At 44.9% G+C, this 22,723-nt stretch overlaps 1 protein-coding gene across 2 annotated transcripts in view; it reads right to left on the bottom strand.

Annotated features, from left to right (window-relative positions):
• Positions 1-22,723, bottom strand: part of LOC146194963 (fatty acid synthase-like) — a 138,836-nt gene that overhangs the window by 21,876 nt on the left and 94,237 nt on the right. For both annotated transcript variants that reach the window (XM_084597596.1, XM_084597597.1), the window contains exons 22-24: positions 13,701-14,056; positions 4,366-4,719; positions 3,300-3,543 (exon numbers count right to left, since the gene is read on the bottom strand). In XM_084597596.1, the coding sequence (XP_084453722.1) occupies positions 3,300-3,543; positions 4,366-4,719; positions 13,701-14,056 (954 nt within the window). The remainder of the gene's footprint in view (positions 1-3,299; positions 3,544-4,365; positions 4,720-13,700; positions 14,057-22,723) is intronic.

The following is a 22,723-nucleotide window of genomic DNA, read 5'->3' as shown; positions in this document are numbered from 1 at the left end:
GGTCGTCTAGCCTCCGCAAGACAAATTCCCCTTCCTCCTACGCGTTTGGCGGGAGGTGGGGCGGCACTCCGCCTGCGCAAAAAAAAGAAAACGGGCGAGGGAGCACGCGCCTCTGGATTCAGTAGGGACGTGGCGAGGGAAAAGCGCACAGCGAATGGTAGACACCCATCCTTCACCCTCAGACAGCGAGACGGACCAATGGACGTCGTTAGCTGGAAGTACGTCATTACTGTGTCTCGACGGGCCAGCGCAGGAAACGAGGAAGCTGGCTGCCCGAAAGAAAGCATGAGAGAGCTTTGATTTGTATTTTATTTGCTTTGCGGCGCGCGTGTCACTGCAGCATTTTGCACAGACTATCTCCGGTACCTGATCGAAACACTGGGCCGTTTCGCCTAAAAGGCCCTTCCCTGGACAGTGGCCCTTTAATGAACTCGGGGCCAGCATCATTAGGTATATGAAAACGAAACAACTTCCATTGCTCTTACTTTCATTCTGGCTAGCGTTGAAACACGCTGGTTGAAGAACGATATGTCAATACACGTCCTTTCTCTGAAGCTAACCCGTTTCTAGAAGAAGGCTGTGTGCACGGTCTGCGCCAAACCACAACCATAAAGAAGGAAAAGGTTGGGAAAAAAACAAGATGTTTTGGGGAAAGAAGCAGTATTTCTAGTTTTTCTTTAGGGTACCGAAAACAAAAAAAAAATACAAATAAGTAAAAAGTTGAACAAAACAGCCACTTGAAACCAAAAGCTATTCCTTAATACTGTGAAGGAAGGCCAGGTCGAGACGGCAAGGTCGTGAAGGCAGGGCAGGGTATGCCGTGTCTAGCGTTTAATCCGATGGCGAACCCAGGCGCTGCTGTGCTGTGTTGTGCCACTAATATTCACTAATATGGTTTCAGCCTTCATACGTCAATAGTTATGGTGCTAGCGATATGTCGCGATTGGGAGAAAGAGCACATAATTCCTCTTTAGAGCCCAATTACATATATAGGAATGGTTTGTCGTGGTAAATATTTGGCTTAGCTTACTTACAGATGAACCCATTAAATGCTTTTTAAAGATTTAAGGTTCTCACCCAAATCGCGTAAAGAAAAAAATATAATCTTTACAAAACGAACTGGATGAAAAAGGAATTGAAACTTCCATGAATTGATTGCAACAATCCCGAAAGCAAGCATAGAAAGATCGCCATTAACTCTGCATGTCAGCAGTTTATGAAAAATGCGCCGAACATTATACTGTCTAAGAAGCTTTGCAGCAAGATGAACGCAACAAACCTCTCATATGCATTGACTAGAACAAACTGAGGAGAACAAGCGCAAAAAGAGCCAGCATTGTGTTTTTTTATTGTCACAAACATACTTGAGCAAAAACTGCTAAGCTCTCAACTATTAAGATTTCACAAAGCAGAATAGCAGTATTACTAAATTATTAGAATATTATATAGATTAGAAAAGAAGAAAGTTCCTAAACTTATTTCCACACCTTTGATTTAGAAGTAAATTTTTATATTTTATACTGCGCATTAAAACTCATAAAAACAAGGGGGCAGGTAAGATTAAGCATGAGTGAGAACACAATAGAAGCACACAGAATGTGGGCCGGTACATTTGGTCACGTGTTGTACGTAAAGACAAATGGCAAACCTCAGTTAGTACAAAAGAACCACCTAGAATATAAAAAGCAAATTTGAGCGCAAATATAAAGCAACAGAAACAAACCATGAAGAAAAAAATACACAAGACCTGGCCACACCTTATTTACACCTAACTAATAAAAAAGAAAGAAATAAAATTAAGCTACACTGTAATTTGTGGACTATAGTCCGCTGATTATGCTTGTATGAAAGCGGAAATTTTACGTCATGCAGCTTATCTAAGTGTGCGGACAATGACTTCTTATTTTCATATTATTTTTCAGAGGCGGTCAGGCCTGCAGTGACCCAAAAGAAAAATGGAAACGTGCGCCGGATGGGCGACGACTTCATATTACAGTGCTAAATAACTTATCGAAATCAGCTCTGATATGAAATCAATTTAGAAATGCAAGCAAATGCTGTTGCGGTAGCCAAGAATTGATGATTTGCAGTGCTTGAATTTTAGAGGAAATGAACAAAACCTAATGAAAACAAATAAATAATCAATATGGGGGTGCATAAATGTAGACACAACAGGCTAGAACGGTTTGCGATGGCTCGGAAAAGACGGAGTACCGTTTCGGCAGCGTCTAGCCCTGAGAAAATGTATTTCAGCGGGTTGAGAAGTGAAACCAATGCTGTATGATACACGGTTTTACTTTTTTACCAAAGATTGCTTGCTTACCCATTGCATAATAGTTGTTCAAAATCAGAAAAATAAACTTTTCGACAGAAATTCTATACTGCGTACAATATAGTGGGTGCGGACTATACCCAGAAATTGCGGTAGACTGCACAACCTGTATTTTGCATTCATAATATTTTGAGCCTATTCCTGTTCTTGGTGTGCGTAGAAGCGAACTTGGACTACTTCCTCTCCCATGGGGCCGTGGAGGCTGCCACAAATATGGCAGCAACCCCTTAGAACTACAGAAAGTGCTATGTATGTCTTTTATAACCACTTAAATGTGGGACAAAATGTCAACGAGCTGCAAAGAGGTGGCAAAGAGGCCTATTTGATGCCTGAATTAGGCTATGCACATTGATTATTATAAATAATTCATATTTTAAAAATGTTCCAATATTTTTGGAAGAAACTCGTTTTTTTTTTTTTTTTTCTGGCCCTTAAACTTTTCTACAATTTTACAATTCTTCCCAAGCGTTCCCCAGCAGTTTCAATCCCGAGAGCAGCGGTATCCTGAAAACTCATCTCTTAACGCGGCGTAGTTTATCGCGTGTCGCTGGCGGAACACTGCCAGGCCAAGTAGCACAGTAACGCATGTACGGTACTTTTGAGTTCACATTGACCGCTATGCTAATAACATTACGCTTCACTCTAGCAATTTGTGTATATAGAATATTTTTATTACGCTCATATTTTCAAGGCACATATTATTCCATATTATGTATTGTATCTAAACTTAGTCTCACCGTGAGGACAAAAGTAACATTGTGTCAGAATCATGCATGCATTCAGCTTTTAAGTATGGTGCACCTGCCACCTCTTATCTAGCATGCTCGTGTCAGCGTGTCTTTTCGGGACTATTGGCAGAGAATAAAGCAATTCTGTGCCCTTCACGAACCGAACACACAGTAAGGTACCGGCTTTTTAGATGGGCAAAGCGTTGCTTGAGCCCTGCAGTAAAAGAATAGGGACTCACCGGGTAGTCCATCTGCGGCCCGGCGCTCGCAAATGCGCTCCATGGCAGAGTTCGCGTAGCCATAGTTTGTCTGCCCAACATTGCCGTAGCCAGATGACAGCGACGAGAAAGCAACAAAATGATCAAGGTACGGACAAAGGCGTCGCGACATATTATCCAAGTTCTGGGTGCCGTTAATCTTAATTCTGAATACTGTGTCGAACGCCGCGACTGTTTGATTTTCAAGAAGTCCATCACGAAGCACCTGAAAATGGAGAGAATGTTTTCGTTCATACTTTGAAATCCTCTTTGTAAATTTCAACAAACCTGTGGGTGGTTTACGCACATATGTCTGCATGAAAAAGTCTAAAGTTAAGTTTCACAAGCAAACTGCGAGCTCATGTTCTGATACTGTTTCAAGAATAAGTTGTTTGCTTACTCAAAGCCTCTTAGGAGATGTGAAAAGCCAGCATCATTGCAAGAATGTTCCGTGGCCTATAGCGGCACATTATGCCCGTGGAGCAAGTCGCACACTTCCTTTATCGCCAGATATAATTTTGTCACCATAGCCTGAACGTGGAATCAAAAATCTGAATAGGAATTTCAGTTCCTTCCCAATGCGCTTGAAATGTTCTGATTTCAGGGAGGGAAGGAAGACTGGGCACTGATTAACGCTTGTTTTATGGTTTGTAACCTGGAGAACATGCGCAATGTTGAACATAGTGAGAGTGGAAAAAAAAGCGACACCTCTATCCTGCCACAAAACGCTTGGTAGATGCTATATAATTGGCGTCTTCGCTTTAGCTGCATTCTCATGCGGCAATTTTTATATCAGATAGACTTACTGGTATATGCGTGTTGCGCTGTGAACATCAATGAAACATATTACTGAGTTTTTATCGCCATCTGAACATTCATTGGCGATATTCCGGCTACCATACTGTTTACCGAATTTGTCAGAAAAAAAAACAGCACAAAAAAGAAGAAAGAGAAATCATTGGTGTATGCATGCAGGCTTGTGGCATTACTAATATATGCGAGGGTTACGATGTAAATTCTCTTCCCTGCTCGAAAGGAGTCAGCGTACCACTCCGAGGTTGAAGATGCCTCCCACAGGCCCCATAGTTGCTGCTTCGGCGATAATTTGCTGAGCACCGTCTTCCGTTGAAGCATCTGCCTTGCTCACGATGACGTTTGCTCCTGCTTCGTGCCAGCGGCGCAAGCAGAGCTTCTGATATCCCGTTCGAACTCCAGACCGGGTAGTCAGTAACAGCTGACGGCACCCGCGTTTTACCATCCAGTCAGCTAGTTCGAGGCCAAAGCCGCCGAGACCTCCGATGATGACGTATGATTTGTGCTCGTAGAAGTATGTACGTGCCACGGCTTCCAGAGCAACGGGCTTCGCAGGCATCACCGCTGACATGCTTTCTTCTTGTCTAATCTGCATGTATAAAAGATTTCTTAACCGCAACAATGCTTCATACATGGATGGAGCACACGTGCAGCTTTCTTTTCGGCAAATTAGGAAACGCGTTTCTCTTGCAAGGAACCTGCGTGTGTAAATTCTGCTTACTTTTGAAGAGCTGACCCTCTTACTGGCCACTCAGCCCTCATGGGCGTGGTACCACGCGGTACAGGAAACTTATTACCTTCCTCTGTTCGTCATAAGGTGTGGTATCAGACAACAACGCACATCAGTATACATGAAGTCCATAGGAACTCAAGGCACGTGCATTCTTTAAGCGAAGAAGCAAATTCCGAACTTCTGGACGTATGCAACTTCACCCTACTTTCTTTATGTGAGAACCTTCACTCCATGATCTCTCGCCTGAGGCGACAAGAAATGTCCCTTCATGGTATTTGTTTCGAAGAACCTTCGTTTAGTCTTGCCTTAACTGCATCCGCCGTATGGTATGTTACGGTATCTTCAACCTAAATGTCATTTACTCAACGCTTACTTAAGGCCCGTTTACACTAGGCCGATCTATGTCGGCCGACCATCACCAAACGCGTTTTCTGCGTGGTCGTCGTGCTTGTCACACGACGCCGACGCCGACAGCGCGCCGATAGCCGACCGACGGGGATGTTGGTCGGCCGACGCCGAGACCTTAGCGATCGGGCTGCCGTCGGCCTATATCCTAGTCACACTACCAAGTTATATGTACTATGGTGGCGAAGGCGCCATAGGCGCCCATGCGTACAAAACATGGCGGCTCATGGGCTCCAGCGACCAATGAACATTGAGGGGCCATGACGTCAAATGACGTCCCGCATACGCATGTTTACTTTGGCGCGAATTATAAACAAGCATTTTTTTTTTAAACCGCCGCGTTGCACTGACGAGCCTGCATCATTTGCCTTTCAGCGCGCGCCAACCTTTGCCATCTAAAATAACTCGAGTTGTTTACGCCCTTGTTTATAAGCAGTTGCTCCAGCACAACGAACGTGGCTGGCAAAGGGGGTGGTATCGAAAGGCCGCAACACTTCCAAACATAGACCAAGCATGCAAATTCATAATGCAAATACTGCTGCAAGTCATGCAAGCACTTTGACCATGTACATTGTCCTTCAGTAAAGTAAGTGTGGTCCAGAAACGCAGGAGCAACCGTGTAGTCGTGCCCAGTTCGCAACAGAGTGTACCAAGTGAACAATTATGGTTTTCATATTCATGGTTTCTGGCATCAACCAAGCAAATACCGCAATAAAGCCCAACAATAATAAAATGTATGTCGCAGACAGCACAAACGGTAGCGCTGTTTAAGCGGGCTAATCTATCTCAATGATCATAGCCGAGGCATGGAAAAGGCTTGAAGTGCCTGCCCCAAAACATCACCAGATAGAAAACATGCATGTACAGGAAACAAAGCTAGGTGCATCAAAACACACGTGCAGCATAGCACCGGGATTACTCTTCACATTTAAACTCTTCCGCAGAAAGCATACAGCAGTTTTTAAGGCAATTTCAAGGTTGCACCAGTCCAGAAAGCTTTAGCATCAACAAACGTGCTTAGCACAGGTGCATTGGAGCATACATTGAACCTGTGTGCAACCTCCAGATCTGCTCACCGGTGAAAGTCAGCCGGGAAGCGGTGTAATGAGACACCTACGGTTGAGTCCACGCTGTCGCAATGTGCCACAGAGCATCGCTTCCTCATTTTGTGCGGGCTCACCTTGCGATAAAACGCTAAGCGCAATACAATTCTGGAAAAACACTTCGCACGGCCCGCACGACGAAGGGGACGAAACCAAAAAAAAAAACAAAAACAAAAATACACGGCTGCAGGGGATATTAAATCTCACCAAACGGCGACAGAGCAGCGGCCAGCAAGGACCTCGAAACCTTCGCAAAAGGGACATTTTAAGGCTTGTGAACTACATCTATACGCTTTCCCGGGCGCACCAAGGCCCCTACCACAGCAGACGAGCAGCAGACAATGATAAGAAACCGTTTCCTGCTTCGTCAGCTCCGTTATCTCGGTTGCCTTGGTTACCTCTGGTTGCCTACTTTGCAAGAACCTAGCAAGGCCTGAAAAGTTTCGTCAAGACCGATTCAACATCAAGCGGACGCGATAAGAGTGTTGCAAGATTTTTTTTTGCATTTAGGAATGTGTTAATAAAATACCTTACCTCATTCACAAGTGAAGCTATCAAAATGTCTATTCTTTTTATGTTGATAGATACTTTTTAATTTGTAGTAGTATAATTTCCTAGTAAAATTCCGAGCAAGCGCCCCCCCTCTAGCAAGTCGAATCACTGGAAAAGTAGGGGGGGGGGGGGGCGCTATCTCGGAACGGCGCCGAAATTCAAGATGGCGGCGACATTTCCCTGCCAGAAAAAAAAAAGCGCAGTGCACATGGATTGCAAATTTTATTTACCTTTAGGAATGTGAACTACATTGATACTGAGTGAAAGATTTTTGATAACTATATCAATCACTCTGGAAACCATCAAAAGACTCCTCCGAGTCAGTCGCAAAGGAAAGTTCACAGCACTCGGCTTGAAGCCCACCCCGGTCTTCTGGTACCACGACTCCAACATCTGCCAGTCCGCCATGCAGGTCGCCGTCCTCCGAGCCATCGAGTGCATTAGTGATGCCGCATCCCTTGCAGGAGCGTGCCACAGTCTCCTCGGGTACAGCAGCCCACGCCTGGGCAACAAAATCAAGCACATGCTGGCGCGACGGCTTCTTCAGATTTCCTTTGGGCGTCCGCTCTTCTTCGCGCATATATTCTTCCCACAAACGCCGTAGGGTGGACTTGAACGGCTTGTTCCAGTACACGTCAGCTGGCTGCAGGATGCTCGTGCACCCCGCAGGCACATAGAGCACGTCGGTATCGCGCTCCTCAAAAGCATTCTTCGCAGCTTGCGTTTTGTGGATGGGCTCCTGGTCCAGTACCAGCAAACGCCGCACGTCATCGACGTTTGGGCCCCAGATTCTTGATAGCCACTCCTGCAGCTTTTCAGATGTCATCCAGCCATTTTTTGTGGCGGTGAGACGAACATTTCCTACGAGTGAAAAAAGAAGCGAAAAAAAAAAGTCGGCGCTTTGATAGAACGAACTTTACGACATCGTGATTCCTCGCCCCACTGAAGAAAAAAAATCATTCTCACCTGGTATGCGAAGGCTCGCGAAGGCCCTGGCTGGAATTTTCCCGGTTGGCTCCTTGAAAATAACGAAGGCCGGGAGCTTGTGACCGGTGGCGCATGCCGCTAGGCAAACCGTGAAGCCGCGTCGGGCACATCCAGTGTTTGCTATCCGTATGGTGCTTTCGCCGACCACGTTGTTGGTCCTGTTCGCTGGGTTATCTATTCGGACCATCGTCTGGTCCATATTGGCTATGTTGTACAATGTGTAATCGTTGCGCCGTCGCAGGGAGTTTGCGGCAGATCTAAAGGCACTAGCTGCCTTCGCAAACTCTTCGGGCGTCTTCTGACTCGTTCGCAGAACGGCGCATTGATACGCCGAACCGCTGCTTCCATCGACTTACGTAATGGCTTGAAGCAACGAAGGTTTCCAACTGCATGTTTTTGGCTATTCTGACAGCCTCCTCAGAAAGAAGCCGGTTACTAACAGCACGTCCTGCCGCTCTTTCCCCCTCGAAGAACTCGAAGAGCGCATCGTCCACGTACTCGCTGAAAACTGGCGCGCCGTTACTCAACTTTCTTCGGAGTTTTGCTCTCACATAGTTTTGCTGAAGCAACTTCTCGAAATCTTTGTCCCATTCTCGTACCCGTTTGCGGTCGAGCTTGAAATGCCGAGACGTTTGGTGCACGTTTTTTCCGTTTTCCCGATGCCATTGCACAACCTCAACTTTCTTCGCCACTGTGTACGAATGCATCGGCATCGCGAACTTCTCTAAGCAAAAACAAGTCGACAAATGGCGCGTGCGAACGACAATATGCGGGCATGCATGCGGGTGGATTGAAAAGCAGGATTGGATTGGATTGTTAAACGGGATGTGGTAGACCAGTGTTGCTTGGGCGTGATGCGTGACAAGGGCGGCGGGTGGGAGGGGGCGCTTTCTCGGAACGGCGCGGAAATTTGAAATTGACAGTGAAATTAGGGGGGGCGCTTGCATGGGTGGGGGCGCTTGTTCGGAATTTTACGGTAATCGGATTGATTAGCCCCTCGACCTATGGCTATGCCTCGGTACCGCTGAATCGCTTTTGGGCCCAGCCTTCGCCACCATTCTACTTCCGCCATGACACTACGACGACGCGATACCTCACTGCCCGCACCGACCAATAGCAGTCGCTGCCTTCACATCCCCCGCCCACCGCCACGTATCTCGTCTGCTGCAGACCCCGGGGCTACTGATTTCGATACCTGCTTCACGCTTTTTACCACTTGTTCACCAAATAGCGCATGCATTCGCTAAATGAATACTTCATGATGATAGTAAACGTTTTGCCATTTCCCGTGTGAGCGAAAAATTATGTCGGGAATGCGCCGATGACGACGAGTGCATGCCATCGCTGCTGCAGTTTACATCTGTGTGCATACACACATGCTGCTAATTTTCATGGTAAAACAACCGCCTTCCGGGCTCTACTTTACTCGGGTATTTTCTCTTCCAGCGCTACAGCCGCACATTACGCATTTACGCGATGCGATAACTCCGCAAGAACCGCCGATGAGGCGATATACCGCATGAGAAATGTTTATGATTTGGTTGTTGACATCGCACGACAGCGGCGCTTCCTGCTAATTGTATTTGCTTTCTTCGATGCCATCAATGCTCGATTCTGATTCCTTTTAACCGGAAGTATGTTAGGCAACCATTTTCATGAAATAAAACGGTGTTATTTGTGTCCCACGAGTGCCGCCGACTACCACCAGCCGCCCTGAACATTGCTCGGCAGACCGGGTTACGCCGGCGCTTACCGCTTTCTGTACCGGCGTCCCGTGATAAAAGCAAACGTTGGTATTAAGTCACTATAATCGAACCTACTCTCGATGACCGTTTGCACTCGTTAAAACATGATCATTTGCTCCCCACGATCGTCGAAATCTCGCGCACTATTCCTGCGGGCTCGGTAGGCCTACTCGCCTTCGAAGGGGCCGGCGTCAACTCATGTTCAACGAAAAAAGCACACCCGCGAGTGTCGAAGTGTGGTAATATGAACCGCCATCCTGCCGTGCCTAAATTTTAGCATGTATATGACACAGGGAAGCGCAGCCATGCACAGTACGTCGGCAATTCATTTTCGCTTGCTCGACGATCTGCCCAGGACTGATCGGGCGACCGTCGGCAGAAGCGTTTCGTCGGCGTCGCTGGTCTGGGAACTTGTCACACTACGACGACAGGCGGTCGTTGGTCGTGCTGGCGTCGTTGTCGGCCTAGTGGGACTGACCGGTGCATCAACGACAGGATCGGCCGACCGACCCGCCGACCACTGACGTCGGCGTCGCGTCGGCCTAGTGTAAACGGGTCTTTACGAAAGCGTAAAAATGTTTCCATTTATTTGTGGTGAGGCTGGCCAACATTAGATTATTTATTTATGGTTGCCAAACATGTGACTTGAATCTAGATGAAAAAACAACCACATAGCGTAGTCCATACCCACGAGAACTTCCTTCGATATTGATGTATGGTTAACTACCAACCGAGGTACAGTAAAGAGTTCAATGTTTTACTTTGCAATATGTATTTCTTCTGCGTATCAACTAACAATGAGAGCGTTAACCAAAGACACCCTAGTAATAACTGCCAAGGAAGTGTCTGTTCTACCCCGAATGTAACTCAGGCTACTATCGGGCAGGAAATATGAGCTGCGCAAGACCATTGTAATTGTGCGGATGATATAACTACCGAATACATCTAGCTTCTGGTTAAAAAAATCGCAGATGAGCTTGGGCAAATTAAAGGCTCGTTTGACAAACGTTCGAAGGAAGGTAACATAGCGATACGAAAGAAATCAAAGAGCTACAAACCTTGTTCGTTTTTGTGAACTTGAGGACTAATATTGTTTATACATTTTAGGGCTCAACGATAATCGAACAGATTGATTGGCACTCCTGAAATCTGGCAACGGTCAAGGGTGGCAGTCTTGAAGCATTAGCTTTGACGCAGGGGCTATCGAAGAGCTCTCGCACTTATGTCCTTCGTAGAACGCGCGATAATGCAAGACCAACAATATATAGGTCCGCTGATACGAAGGGAATGGCGTCGGTAAACACACTCATTGTTACGCTGCAAGAAAAACTTTATGCCTAGGTATGCTATGGTCTTTCCAGTTGCGATGTATGGATGCGAGAGTTGGACTGTGAAAAAGGCTGACCACCGAAGAATTGACGCGTTTGAATTGTGGTGCTGGCGAAGACTCTTGAGAGTTCCTTGGACTGGCAGAAGATCAAATCAGTCGATATTGTCGACCATAAACCATGACTGCTCATTGGAGGGTCAAATTCTAATGTTAACGCTCAGCTACTTTGGTCATCTGATGAGAAGAGAGGAGTCGCTGGAGAAAGATTTGATGTTGGGTAAGGTTGAGGGTCACCGGAGAAGGGGTAGGCAGCGAACGCGATGGTTAGATGGCATCCTCGAGGCACTGCAGATGAAGTTATGTGACGTTAGGAAGATAGTGAGAGACCGGAAAGCGTGGCGTGACATGGTCCATAGGGTCACGAAGAGTCGGACACAACTGAACGACTCAACTGTGAACTGTACGGAAGTAGCAGACTGAACAGCCACCGCTGCAGCTTGGTGGTAGGGCATCATATGTGAAATTGTGAGGTCATGATTTTGAATCCGGTCATTTTTTCCTGTATTTTGAATCAATTGTCTTTATGGGACCAACGAAAAAGACTAAGGCATCAAAACCAAAAAAAAAGTACCCTTGTTCTTTCTTTGGCATAGCTTTGGCTTCCTTCAAGTGAGCATCATAACGAGTTCCTTAACTCTTTAAGCTTATCTGCTGAACACATTGTTATATTGAGTATATAAGGCTTTGCCACTGCTGAATTGGAATGCGGATCGCATTAGATTTTTGTAGAGCATTTCGCACTATGCGCTATTTTATACGTTTAGGTTGTCAAATACAAACTTTCAAACTGCCCTTTATGGCCGTTTTGCTTCTCATATGTGGTTTATATAGAATTCAACAACAGTTTTACTGGACTACTATGCGAAATTGTGAATTGTTAATATACTTCGAATGCACTTTTCTGTATGCTGGATACAGTCGGTGCATTTGCTTTGTCCACTTTATTATCTTTCTTTGCTAGGAGTGCGCTTACACTAGGACCGGCAAGAAGAAGTTCGGAACAATCCTTTATAATTTTTTCTATTCACTGAAGAACGATTTTTTTGAACACTTAAAGTATGTCTCTAAGTCCATGGAACGCCCGGTGGTGGCGTTCCAACACAATATTTGAATAAATGTACGCGGATAGCACCAGGGAATCTCCATTATATTCAGAAATGTCCCAGCGCCTAGCCACATTCATCTGGCTGTGGGCGCTGATGGTTCTAGTGCTAGTCGGCTGGCGTAGATTATGATAACTGTAACAATAGAAACTGGAGCAATCCAGTTAGGTTTATGTGGAAGTTAACAGTGGTTTATTTAATTTTGCTCTCTATGTGTTTTTCTCATGTATGGGGCAGAAACAGAGGCTAACGAAAAAGGTTCTACAGCTATGGAACGAAAAATGGTAGGTGTAACACTAAAAGAGGAAGCATGAAGCGTGGGTGGAATACGTAACTCGAATTAATGGCATTGTAATCAAAATCAAGAATGGGCATGGGCAGGACATTATGTGCCAAGTGAGAAAACAAATTGGGTTATAAGGGAATGGAAGCCTAGCAGGGGGCGGCAGAAAATTACGTGTGAGGAAGTCGTTAAGAAGTCGGCTGGGTTCAAATGGACACAGGTCGCACAGGAGCGGGTCAGTTAGAAGAGGTTATTTGGGAGAGGTCGTGTCGTCCTCCTCTGCTTGTCGTTTGTGTGTTTTCTTTGTCCTCGTCCGTCACACCATATTATTTTTTATTCAGAATGTACCAACTAGCCCAATGTTCTAGTCACCCCAACTGTCATGTTTCCACGTGGGGCGTCGGCGGTAACGCGGATGTGGCAAGAGACGCTGGATTAACTGTAAAGCAGGCGGATGCTGCTCCTACTGCTGCTGCACAGGAAGCGATCGTATTGCGAGATTCCCATAAACAACTTGGCCCGCTGACCGTTCATCGGAGTGTCATTCACCTCGGCCACGAATGTGTTGCCAGCTTGCTACGCGGCGCTTGGTTCTAAGAGGGGACCCTCAACCACGAAAAATCGTCTCTGCCCCACTGCCCACTAACCCAAAATAAGAAGCCCTCTTAATCCCCTTGTCGAACTTGATGCTCCGTTGGGCACGCGGAAGAAGCATTAGTTAGTACAAAGCGCGAACGAGCACCTTTTATAAGGTAGCTCCTTCCTTCCTCTAGTCGTCATTTGCAGCAAATTGTCTCTTCTGCTACGCCAATCGCGACACCAAAAATTACATATTTATCGGCGATCGCAAACCGCTTCTCTTCGTACTTGACAACTGTCACAACGTCATTTGAGACTTCGATGAGACGGCTGTTACCAGCGAGAGGAGTGGCGGCACTTGGAGTTATAAATGTACCGGCTAAGATCAACCGGTGCGGCTGATGTACTGCACGCAATTTTGGTCAACGTAACTGAGGTGCTGAAGAACTGAATTTCATTCAGCAGATTGAATTCGGTGTACCAAATAAGCTACTAAGAGAACTGGGCCGAAGCTCCCATTATATGGGACTGAGCTGAAAGAAAAGAAACCGAGTCCTATTGCATGCGCATTCATATGAGTATTCGTCATCCTTCGCAATATGCTGAACGGGGCACTTATTCAACACTGTTTGTATATCTGAGTTCATAGCTCCGAGGAAATAGCATGGAAAAGCACTAACGACTGCTCACCTCGAGTATTACTTTTCCTATGTGGTTTCCGGCGGCGAAGAACCGGAAGGCCTTCTCGGCTTCGTCCAGTGTAAACAGTATGGTGTCCAGTGGTCGGACGGCACCAGATGCGATGCCCCTTTGAACAAGTTCAACGACACGGCGCCTCTCTTTCAAGGCTGATAGGGAGTCTTCGTGCAAGGTTTCAAGCAAGATCCCGTGGAAAGATACGCTCTTGAGGAATACGGACATCCCCAATGGCGAGTCTTGTGACAGATCGACCTTTCCTATCTCCAGGAAACGGCCATGTTTCGCCAGGCAACGGACACTGGCCTGGAGCTTCTCTCGTGCCAAAGAATTCAGCACAAGGTCCACACCTGGTGTTGACATGAAAACGTTGCAAATAGTAGGCAGTTTGAACATTAAGGACATAGACATGGTAAGCACGTGAGGTGAGCCAACTCTCACTAAGACAAGAAAAGGAACAGAATGTTTTGTACTTGATTAGTGTGAACTAACAATATATAATCGTAGAGGTAACTCGTTGCATGGAAGGAAAAACCTCGTACCGTCAGTGGAATCCGACCCCACTACTTGATTGCCACCGCTGGCGCGCGGTTGCATTTTTCTTGCAGTTTCTAATCTACCGGCAAGACTGCATTAGTATTTCACGTTAACCAACACCAGTCATTCCTTTGTTTTCGCTGCATTTGGTTCCCTTCGTAAATCAAAAACTTACTTTCCTTCTTATATCCCTCAACGCCTTTTTTTTTTTTCAGTGTAGTGCAGTGAGCCAGCTTATTTTGCCTTTTAAACTCCTCAACCCTCCTCTTTCGTCCTCGTGAGCCCCTCATTCTGCTCACGTGTGTTTAGAATTTTATGATTTTTTTTGCCTGAGAAGTGGAAGATTCAGGAAGAACAGTACAAAAAATAATATGAATGAACAGGGGCACTCCACTATAGGAGCCTAGCAGATTAGAGTACAGATAGTGTCAAATGGTTATTTAGAACACAAAATTATTTCCAGTGATTTAAAGAAGCAAGTTCGTCGTTGGTTATTGCTGAGTTTTTGATACATGTTTTACGCCGGCCGCTTTATCTTTCCAACCAAGCTTGGAGATAAATGGGAACCTGTGAAGCATCTATTTGAAAAAAAAAAAGAATTATATTCAAGGTCCTTTTATTTTGTTTTCATGGGTTATTTACTTTAAACGCTTCTGCAAGTGAAATACATTATATGTAGACGACTTTAGACATGTTTCCCAGCTGGACCTTTCAGGCGTGCTTTATTATAACATGCCTTGCAACATTTCGACCTACTTAATATTTTTAATGAAAAAATTTATGCAAACTTACAGGTATGTATCTCACATAGGTACAAGTACTTCGTCAATTGCAAGACAGATTTTTTGTATAAAAAATGCAACTGCTTGCAACGACTGTACGTGAACAAAAAGTATACTCTGCCCAATTTGAGAAAAACAAGTATAGTATAAGTGGCCGGATGAAACGTTCTCAATTACGTAAGGTTTCAGTAACTAAACCCGAAATATCGATAGCAACTCGAAGGATATGTGTATTGATTTAGTGTGAAATTCTGCGAGAAGTATGAAGCAGGTTATTATTCGCCAAATAACAATGTGCACAATTTTTTCCGCGCGTAGGCAGCTATAATGAGAGAAGAAAAGTTTTCGGTATGAGCGCTATAATGGCGCGCTATAGAAGCGTTTCTCAAATTTAAAAAAAATCGCTTAAACACGAATGTTTACTAACACTGCTGTAATATATTACCTTGCAGAAAGCAAAACTAATCTTACACACACTGCACTATGCAATAAACGTGATTTCCAGGAATGGATGCAATGCCGAGATGGAAAAAGAATTCAAAATATTTTATGTTGTCACGACAGAATTTATTTGTTGGTTTATTGCTGGAATGCATTTAACGGCTAAATTTCAGCTCTCATTATTCATCATGGTTTCGTACTGCAAGGCAGATTGAAATCGCCATGTCAACCGGTTACTATCAGAGGGGTTTCAGAATCTCTTGTGTGTGGTTGTAGCGTTAATTCAAAATAATGTCAGGGGAATCAGTACTATCTATGAATGGCCTGGTTAATTTACTACAATGATACATTGCGAAGGTACAAGATTGTGAGTCCGAGAAAACTTTTGGCTCGGGGCCAAAAATGGACTGGTTGCGCCACCTGGCGAAGCGAAACCGTACCGCAAGTTTGTTTGATTCGCTTGCACAACGCCAGATGGCGCCACTTTTCCTTAAAAGAGCGGCACACTCATCTATAAACGATCATTTTCCTTATGCATATCCCACTCGTAAACTGCACCTGTTTTTCTAAGAGGCTATGAATTTACATAATGGTATCGTCCTCGGCGGACCATACCTCCCCCGAGAGCCCGTTCCGATCGCCGAGAAAGCCTTCGACGAGAACGCGACCGCCTTCGGAAGCGACTGGCGAGAACGCCAACCACGGAAGAAGACCGGACGCCCTCATCATCATCTGCGGAGACTTTGATGTTGAAGCTAAGAAATCGTTTGTTGTTTGCCAGTCTTCATGTGGGAGATACTTTGGGTCACAAGTGTTATTAACCAACTTCAAGCCACTACGAGAAGTGTATGTTGTATTGATGATATCATTGCATGACACGTCGATGTTACCAACATGACCTATGTGTGTTACTTCAGATATTACATGACTACTCGCCGTCCTGCGCGATAGCACAGCAGCGAATTCTCCTCACAACCTGTATTTTGTCTATGCAAACAGAACATGGGCCAGCACGCAAGCATTGCTGCAGTGGAATAATTTTTCGGGGACAGTTGGCCTGTTGGAGCAAGAGAAATGTTCATAGTACCAGCAGAGGTTTCTGTAGTTACAGCAGAGAAGTACTGCAGAACTACAGAAAAACAATACTACAATAAACGTCAGGGTACCACGTGCAAGTGCTACAGAACTAAAGAAGGTTCTGACGTTTACAACCGAGCTACGAAATAATTTGTTCGTAACGTATTTCTGGTACCAATCTGCAGTTTTTGTGACTAGGTGACCTCAATTTCTTACACCAGGACATTCGTGATTGGTAGTCCTGAAATTCCCTGTTTCTCCAAAAACGACCGATGGAATTTATAATTTACAATACATCATTATTTAGGCAATGTGTAAGTGTATCAAACCATAGTTGCAATTCTTTGGGGCGAAATTCTAAAGATGCTTTTGAATACTTGCTAGTATCATTATTGATGCTTGTTAACACAAAAATGAAAAGCTTACAGAGCATAAAAACCAAATAAATGTGCGCTCACATGCACAGATAAATTAATATAATTTGAAATGACGACTAAGCTGAAGGTCCGCATGAAGACAGCTTTCATCATCATCTTCATCATCATCATCATCATCATCATCATCATCATCCGGATTATACCCACTGCTGGGCGAGACCCCTCCTATATTCTCCAATTAACCCGGTTCTCTGCTAGCTGCATCCCCTTGACCCCTGCGAACTTCTTAACCTCATCCGCCCACCTAACTTTCTGGCGCCCTCTACTATGCTTTCCATCACTTGAAATTCAGTTTGTTACCCTAAGCGACCGTTAGTTATCTTCTCTTCGCACTACATGTCCTGCCCATGCCATGTCCTGTACAGACAGCTTGAGGGGTATCTAAAATAATTTTTTTCAGGTAACGGTTAAAGCATCATTGCCAGAAAAAAAAAATGACCAATCGAGTATATGTGTTAGTGGGCCAGTTGCTATAGCGTAACCCGCTATTTTGTGCCGCTATTCGCAATAGAAAATAAAACTAATAATGTACATTCATGAAAACAAAACAGATATCATTTTTATAGTGGGTAGGTTGCCAGCAGCTACTACTATAATTTAAAGTTTCCGATAATTGCGGATCTGAAATGGAGCTAGCATCTCAACGCAAGTGGAGCCACTCCACTTCGCAGAAATGCTCTTGCTCTAGTCAAAGCTAGTTTGCCGAAGTATAGGTTAGTTGTGTGGGCTTGCGGATAACCATTGATCGATTTTAACCAGTGAAAAACAGTAGTGGACCAAACAAAATTAGAAAAAGCTGACTTGGTGTTTCTCAGCACATTTTGTTCTTCCGGTGTTATGGATCCAGCAATGACTTCGACGTTACTAGACACGGTGGTCGTTTAGCGCTTTTTTTAATCTTTAATCAATACTCCGCTGTATTAAAACGATTTACGGACAGTTGCCGTCTCTTTGCGTAATGAGGCGTGGTGGGTCAATCGTTACACGCAATTTGCAGGCCGGAATACCCTGGCGTGCTCTGGGATATTGGACTGCTAAGATTTCTAGACTGGATCGCATTTTCTGCTCCGCTGCCTTTGAAGGTGCCCAAATGATTATCCTCTGAAGCTTGCTCGTAGTGTTCATAGAATGCGTTCACACGTGACATGTTAAATTGCTGGGATATCCGGAGATATGTAGTCTCAATTAATGAAACATCATTTATCAATTATGTTTGCAAAATAATGAAATCTGACGAATTATGATCAGAGCAGAACAGACTGATAACCAATTTTAGGTCGTTACTCTTTTTGGCTAGTACTTTTAAAATCCTTGTTATTTAAAGCGTTAGGTTTTGAAACGTTATGTGGGGATGTTATCGGTGGAGGCGTTACAAAACTTCGACTGGTCGATTACATTGTTAAAAAGAACTCACAAAGTAAGTTTGAGTAGGAACTTCAGGGGGCTCCCAAGCACGTGCCAGCGCTGGGCGTGAGATACAGCAGGAGGGCAACTACAATTATTACATATTTAAATACGAGGCCTTTTCTAGCTGCTGCAGCAGATATATTGTACTCTCGCTTCTTGAAAACAAGAAGGGAGCTACGGTCGAAATATGCGTTAGGGCTGCGCAAATGCGTTCCAATAAAACAAAGAACCACGGTCGCAACACTCGAGCACAACGAACGTAGATGCCTGGAAACTTGCCTCCGTAGTCAAAAATGCGATCTTCTCGCCTATCCGGAGCATGAACAGCATTTACCAGGTGCCGCACACAACTTTTGCATCTGAAAGAAAGCTCGAGCCTCATCAGAAATCTGGCTACAAGCTGGATTGGTACGTGTGTGGACACTGCCTTATGTTGGAAGGTATGCATCCAAGTATCCACGTGGACTCCCATGTATGTATGGATACTGCGTGGGCAAAGTGCCCTGTTTCGGGACTCCTGTTTGGGGAAAGTGCCTAAAATTAAAGCCAACTGTAAAAATTGCAAGAAAGAGGCGTCGTTGAAATAGAAACTGTGGCCAGTGATAAACCGGGATCATCAACTGCAAGTGTGAATGCCAGTCATGTGGTCTGTCTTGTTGGCAGTCCAGGGCCTGTGTGTGCGCCGCTCGCCGAGTCTGATTTTCTTCCGCTTTGCTTACGCGTCTAGGCAGCGCATGCACAAAGGACATGTAGTCAATAGCAGATAGCCAAGCATGTTCACTCATTTCCAGTCAGTTAGAGGCCTTACAAGTCATCGTTCGACGTATTGTTCGTCCTGTACTAATGCTGACTCATGCTTAGCCATTACGATTAATAGCTAGGCATGTATTAATTGATTACGGAAAAGCATTTGACTCAGTAGAAACATTGGCAGTCATGCAGGCATTTCGAAATCAGGGTGCAGACGAGCCGTATGTGAAAGTACTGGAAGATATATATACGAGGTCTGTTAGAAAATTATCCGGCCGTTGGCCGAAGAAAAAGAAAACTGGAATAACGTGAGCGTTAGAAACATTCATCACCCTGAGAGGTCTCCTTGTGACTCCACACACTTCTCCATGTGGTGCTGCCACTGTTGGAAGCATTCCGGTGAGGCATTTTTCGGAATAGAGTTTACCTTAACTGTCGTTGCCGACATAATGTCATCTCTTGTCTGAAATCACGCTCCTTTCAATAACCTCCTAATTTTGCGAAATAGCCAAAAGTCGCAAGGGGTCATATCAGGAAAGTAAGGGGACTGTTGAACTACAGGACTCTATATTTTTGCCAAAAAAGTCGGAATCAATTGCGAGGAATCGGCAGGAGCTTTCGTGATGGATACGCCAATTTCCTGTTGGCCACAACGTCAGTCTGTTGTTCCGCACAGCATCACGTATGCGATAGAGGGCTTTTGCGACGTAGTGATTTTTGATGGTTGCTTCACCCTGTAGTACGTACTCGTGGTGTACTACAACGCGGGAGTGAAAGAAAGCAGTCAGCATCACTTTGACGTTGCTGCGCACCTGGCGGGCCTTCTTTGGTCTTAGCGACTTGGAATACTTCCACTTTGACGACTGGGATTTGTTTTCCGGGTAGTACTCATACACTTAAGACTCGCACCAGTGATTATCCCCAAACAGTGACCAGTCGGGGTCACTTTTTGTGGAATACAGCATATCCTGTGAGTCTTCAACACCAAGTTGCTCTTGCTCAAGCGGGAGAAGCCTCAGCACAAACTCCGCCGCAACTCCCGTCATGGCCAAATCTTCAGTGGTATATGACACTGCAGAAAAAGCACAGATGCCAACCTCTTCCGCAATTTCTCGGATTGTCAGACGATGGTCCCGCACCACCACAGCGTTCACATCGGCCATGACCTGGTCATTTCGGCATGTGGATGGCTAACCGGAACGTGGCTCGCTCTCCACCGATGTTCGGTCGTCCTTAAACCGGTTGTACCCATGCTTCATCTGTGTCCTGCTCATAGCATTGTCACCGAAAGCCGTCTGAATGTATCGAATGGATTCCACTTGGCTGTCGCACAGTTTCTGGCAAAAGTTCATGCAGTTGCGCTGCTCCAGTATCTCCGCCATTTTCCTCGCAAAAAGAAAAACAAAATGACGAGATCAGTACGCAGTACCTCATTGAAACGCTGCGTACCAGCTACTGACGCTATCGGCAGGCAGAAAAAAAAATTGCTTTGTCGACTGATGCAAGCGCCCTTGTTTCATATCGATCAGGTGTTCGCAAAAAAAGAAAAAAAAAAGGTCTGATATTTTTCTAACATACCTCATATAGTGGCTGCACTGCAAACATTGTTGTGCATAAAGTAACAAAACTCTTAAAAAGAAACGGGTTAGGCAAGGAGATACGATCTTCCCGCTACTGTTCACAGCTTGCTTACGGAAAATATTCAGAGACTTGGAATCAGAGCAGTTAGGGATAAGGGTACATGAAGAATACCTCAGTATTCTTCGATTCGCTGATGACATTGTCTTGCTAAGGGATGAATTGTAAAGAATAATTGATGGCCTAGACAGAAAAAGCAGGAAGGGGCGCTTAAATACGATATTTAGAAGGGACTGAGATAATGTTCAACTGCCTATGGAAGCAAAATCAGTTTGCAATAGATAGAGAAGCACTGGAAGTTGTAGATGAGTATGTCTATTTAGGCAAGTAGTAACTGTAGACTCGAATCATGAAATACAAATAACTGGGACAATAAGGCAGGGATGGAGCGCATATGGCAAATACTCGCAGGTTATGACTAGCAGCTTACTGGTACCGCTCTAGAGCAAAGTATACATTAGTTGCTTCTTACCTTTACTCAACTACGGGGCTGAAACGCGGAGGCTGACGAAAAGGTTTCTGCTTAAGTCGAGGACAGCGCAGAGGGCTATGGAGCTTTCTGTGTTGAGCTATACGGAAGTGAAAATTTGATAGGATGTGTGAACAGAGAATCAGAGAAATAACTCGAGATAATGACGTTCTAGTGGAAATCAAGAAGAAAGGCACATAGGTAGGGCATGTAGTGCGAGCAGAGGACAACCGATAGTCGCTTAGAGTAACAAATTTGATCCCAAGGGCAGGAAAGCGTAGCAGGGGTCGACAGAAAGTTTCGTATTCGTGCTGAGTCATGCCTAGTCATTACCACTCTTAGCTAAGAACATTTACTCATTTCCAGTCTGCTGAGGCCAAGCCAAGTCATTGTTTTACATCATCGCTCCGTATTCTGTCTGAGTTATGCCTAATCATTGTACTCGATAATACTCACAGCTAAGCATGTTTGCTCATATGTTCAGTCAGTTGCGGTTATACAAGTTGTAGTTTGACACATTGGTCGTTTCGTAGTCATTTTAGTCACTTTATGTTATGTTCACTTTATTAGTCATCATTATTCTTTACTTCTGCCGATATCTATTGTATAACTTTTATTCATTACCAGTCACCATCAGTCTGTTTCATTCCTAATTTCCCTCCTCGCAGTCGGAACAAACTACGAAACTGTGTCAAAAATACGACAAAATATTCTGTAGTTCTTTCGTAACCATCGAATTTTTCTGTACGTTGTAGTACTTTTCTGTATTTCTGTAGTTTTTCTGTAGTATATTTCTGCTGTATGTTGTTCTGTAGCAGTTTTTCGTTGTAACTACATATATATTCGATATTATAATACAGAATGTTCTGTTGTCACAACAGGTTTCCCGTCAAAAACCGCGCAGACATTTTGTCGTAACATCAGAAAATTTTCTGCACTTTTTTCCGACGGGCTCGTACATCCGTCGTTAGCAAGTGACAGATCAGCACGAAGATGAAGATATCCAATGCACAGATCCGGCAGAGATCCGGTACATATCCTACGCACAGATCCTGCTCACAATTCTGGCCCAAAATTTTTCGCGCACGAGATTTCGTTCCATGAGCCTTGAAGTGCTTTCGCCCTAATAAAAACGTGTGTGGTACGTTGCACCCTTAAAGTGCAAACGCCCCTGAAACGCCGCTGACGCTTGATTTACTGTGTTTGCTTCTGCATGTTGTGTGGGGCGGCGTTCGAGTAAGCTCCAAATGAAAGATGCAGCACGGACGCCTGGCGGGGTCAGCTTCGTACGTGCGTGAATAGCCTGGTCATGTTAATGTTGATGACCGGAGGTGACGTTCGGTCAGGCCCCATGATGTCACCACTTGATGGCTTCCCAATCTCGCGGTATTACTCGGGATCTCGCGAAGTGTGACACTTCTCATAACGAACACTCATGAGCCTATTAGGACTATCAACTTAAAGGTGTCTCCTTTAGTA

Source organism: Amblyomma maculatum, chromosome 3 (genome assembly GCF_055883805.1).
Source record: "Amblyomma maculatum isolate TAMU_Amacu chromosome 3, ASM5588380v1, whole genome shotgun sequence".
NCBI classification, from domain to species: Eukaryota; Metazoa; Arthropoda; class Arachnida; order Ixodida; family Ixodidae; genus Amblyomma; species Amblyomma maculatum.
This window is presented reverse-complemented; position numbering and strand designations above follow the sequence as displayed.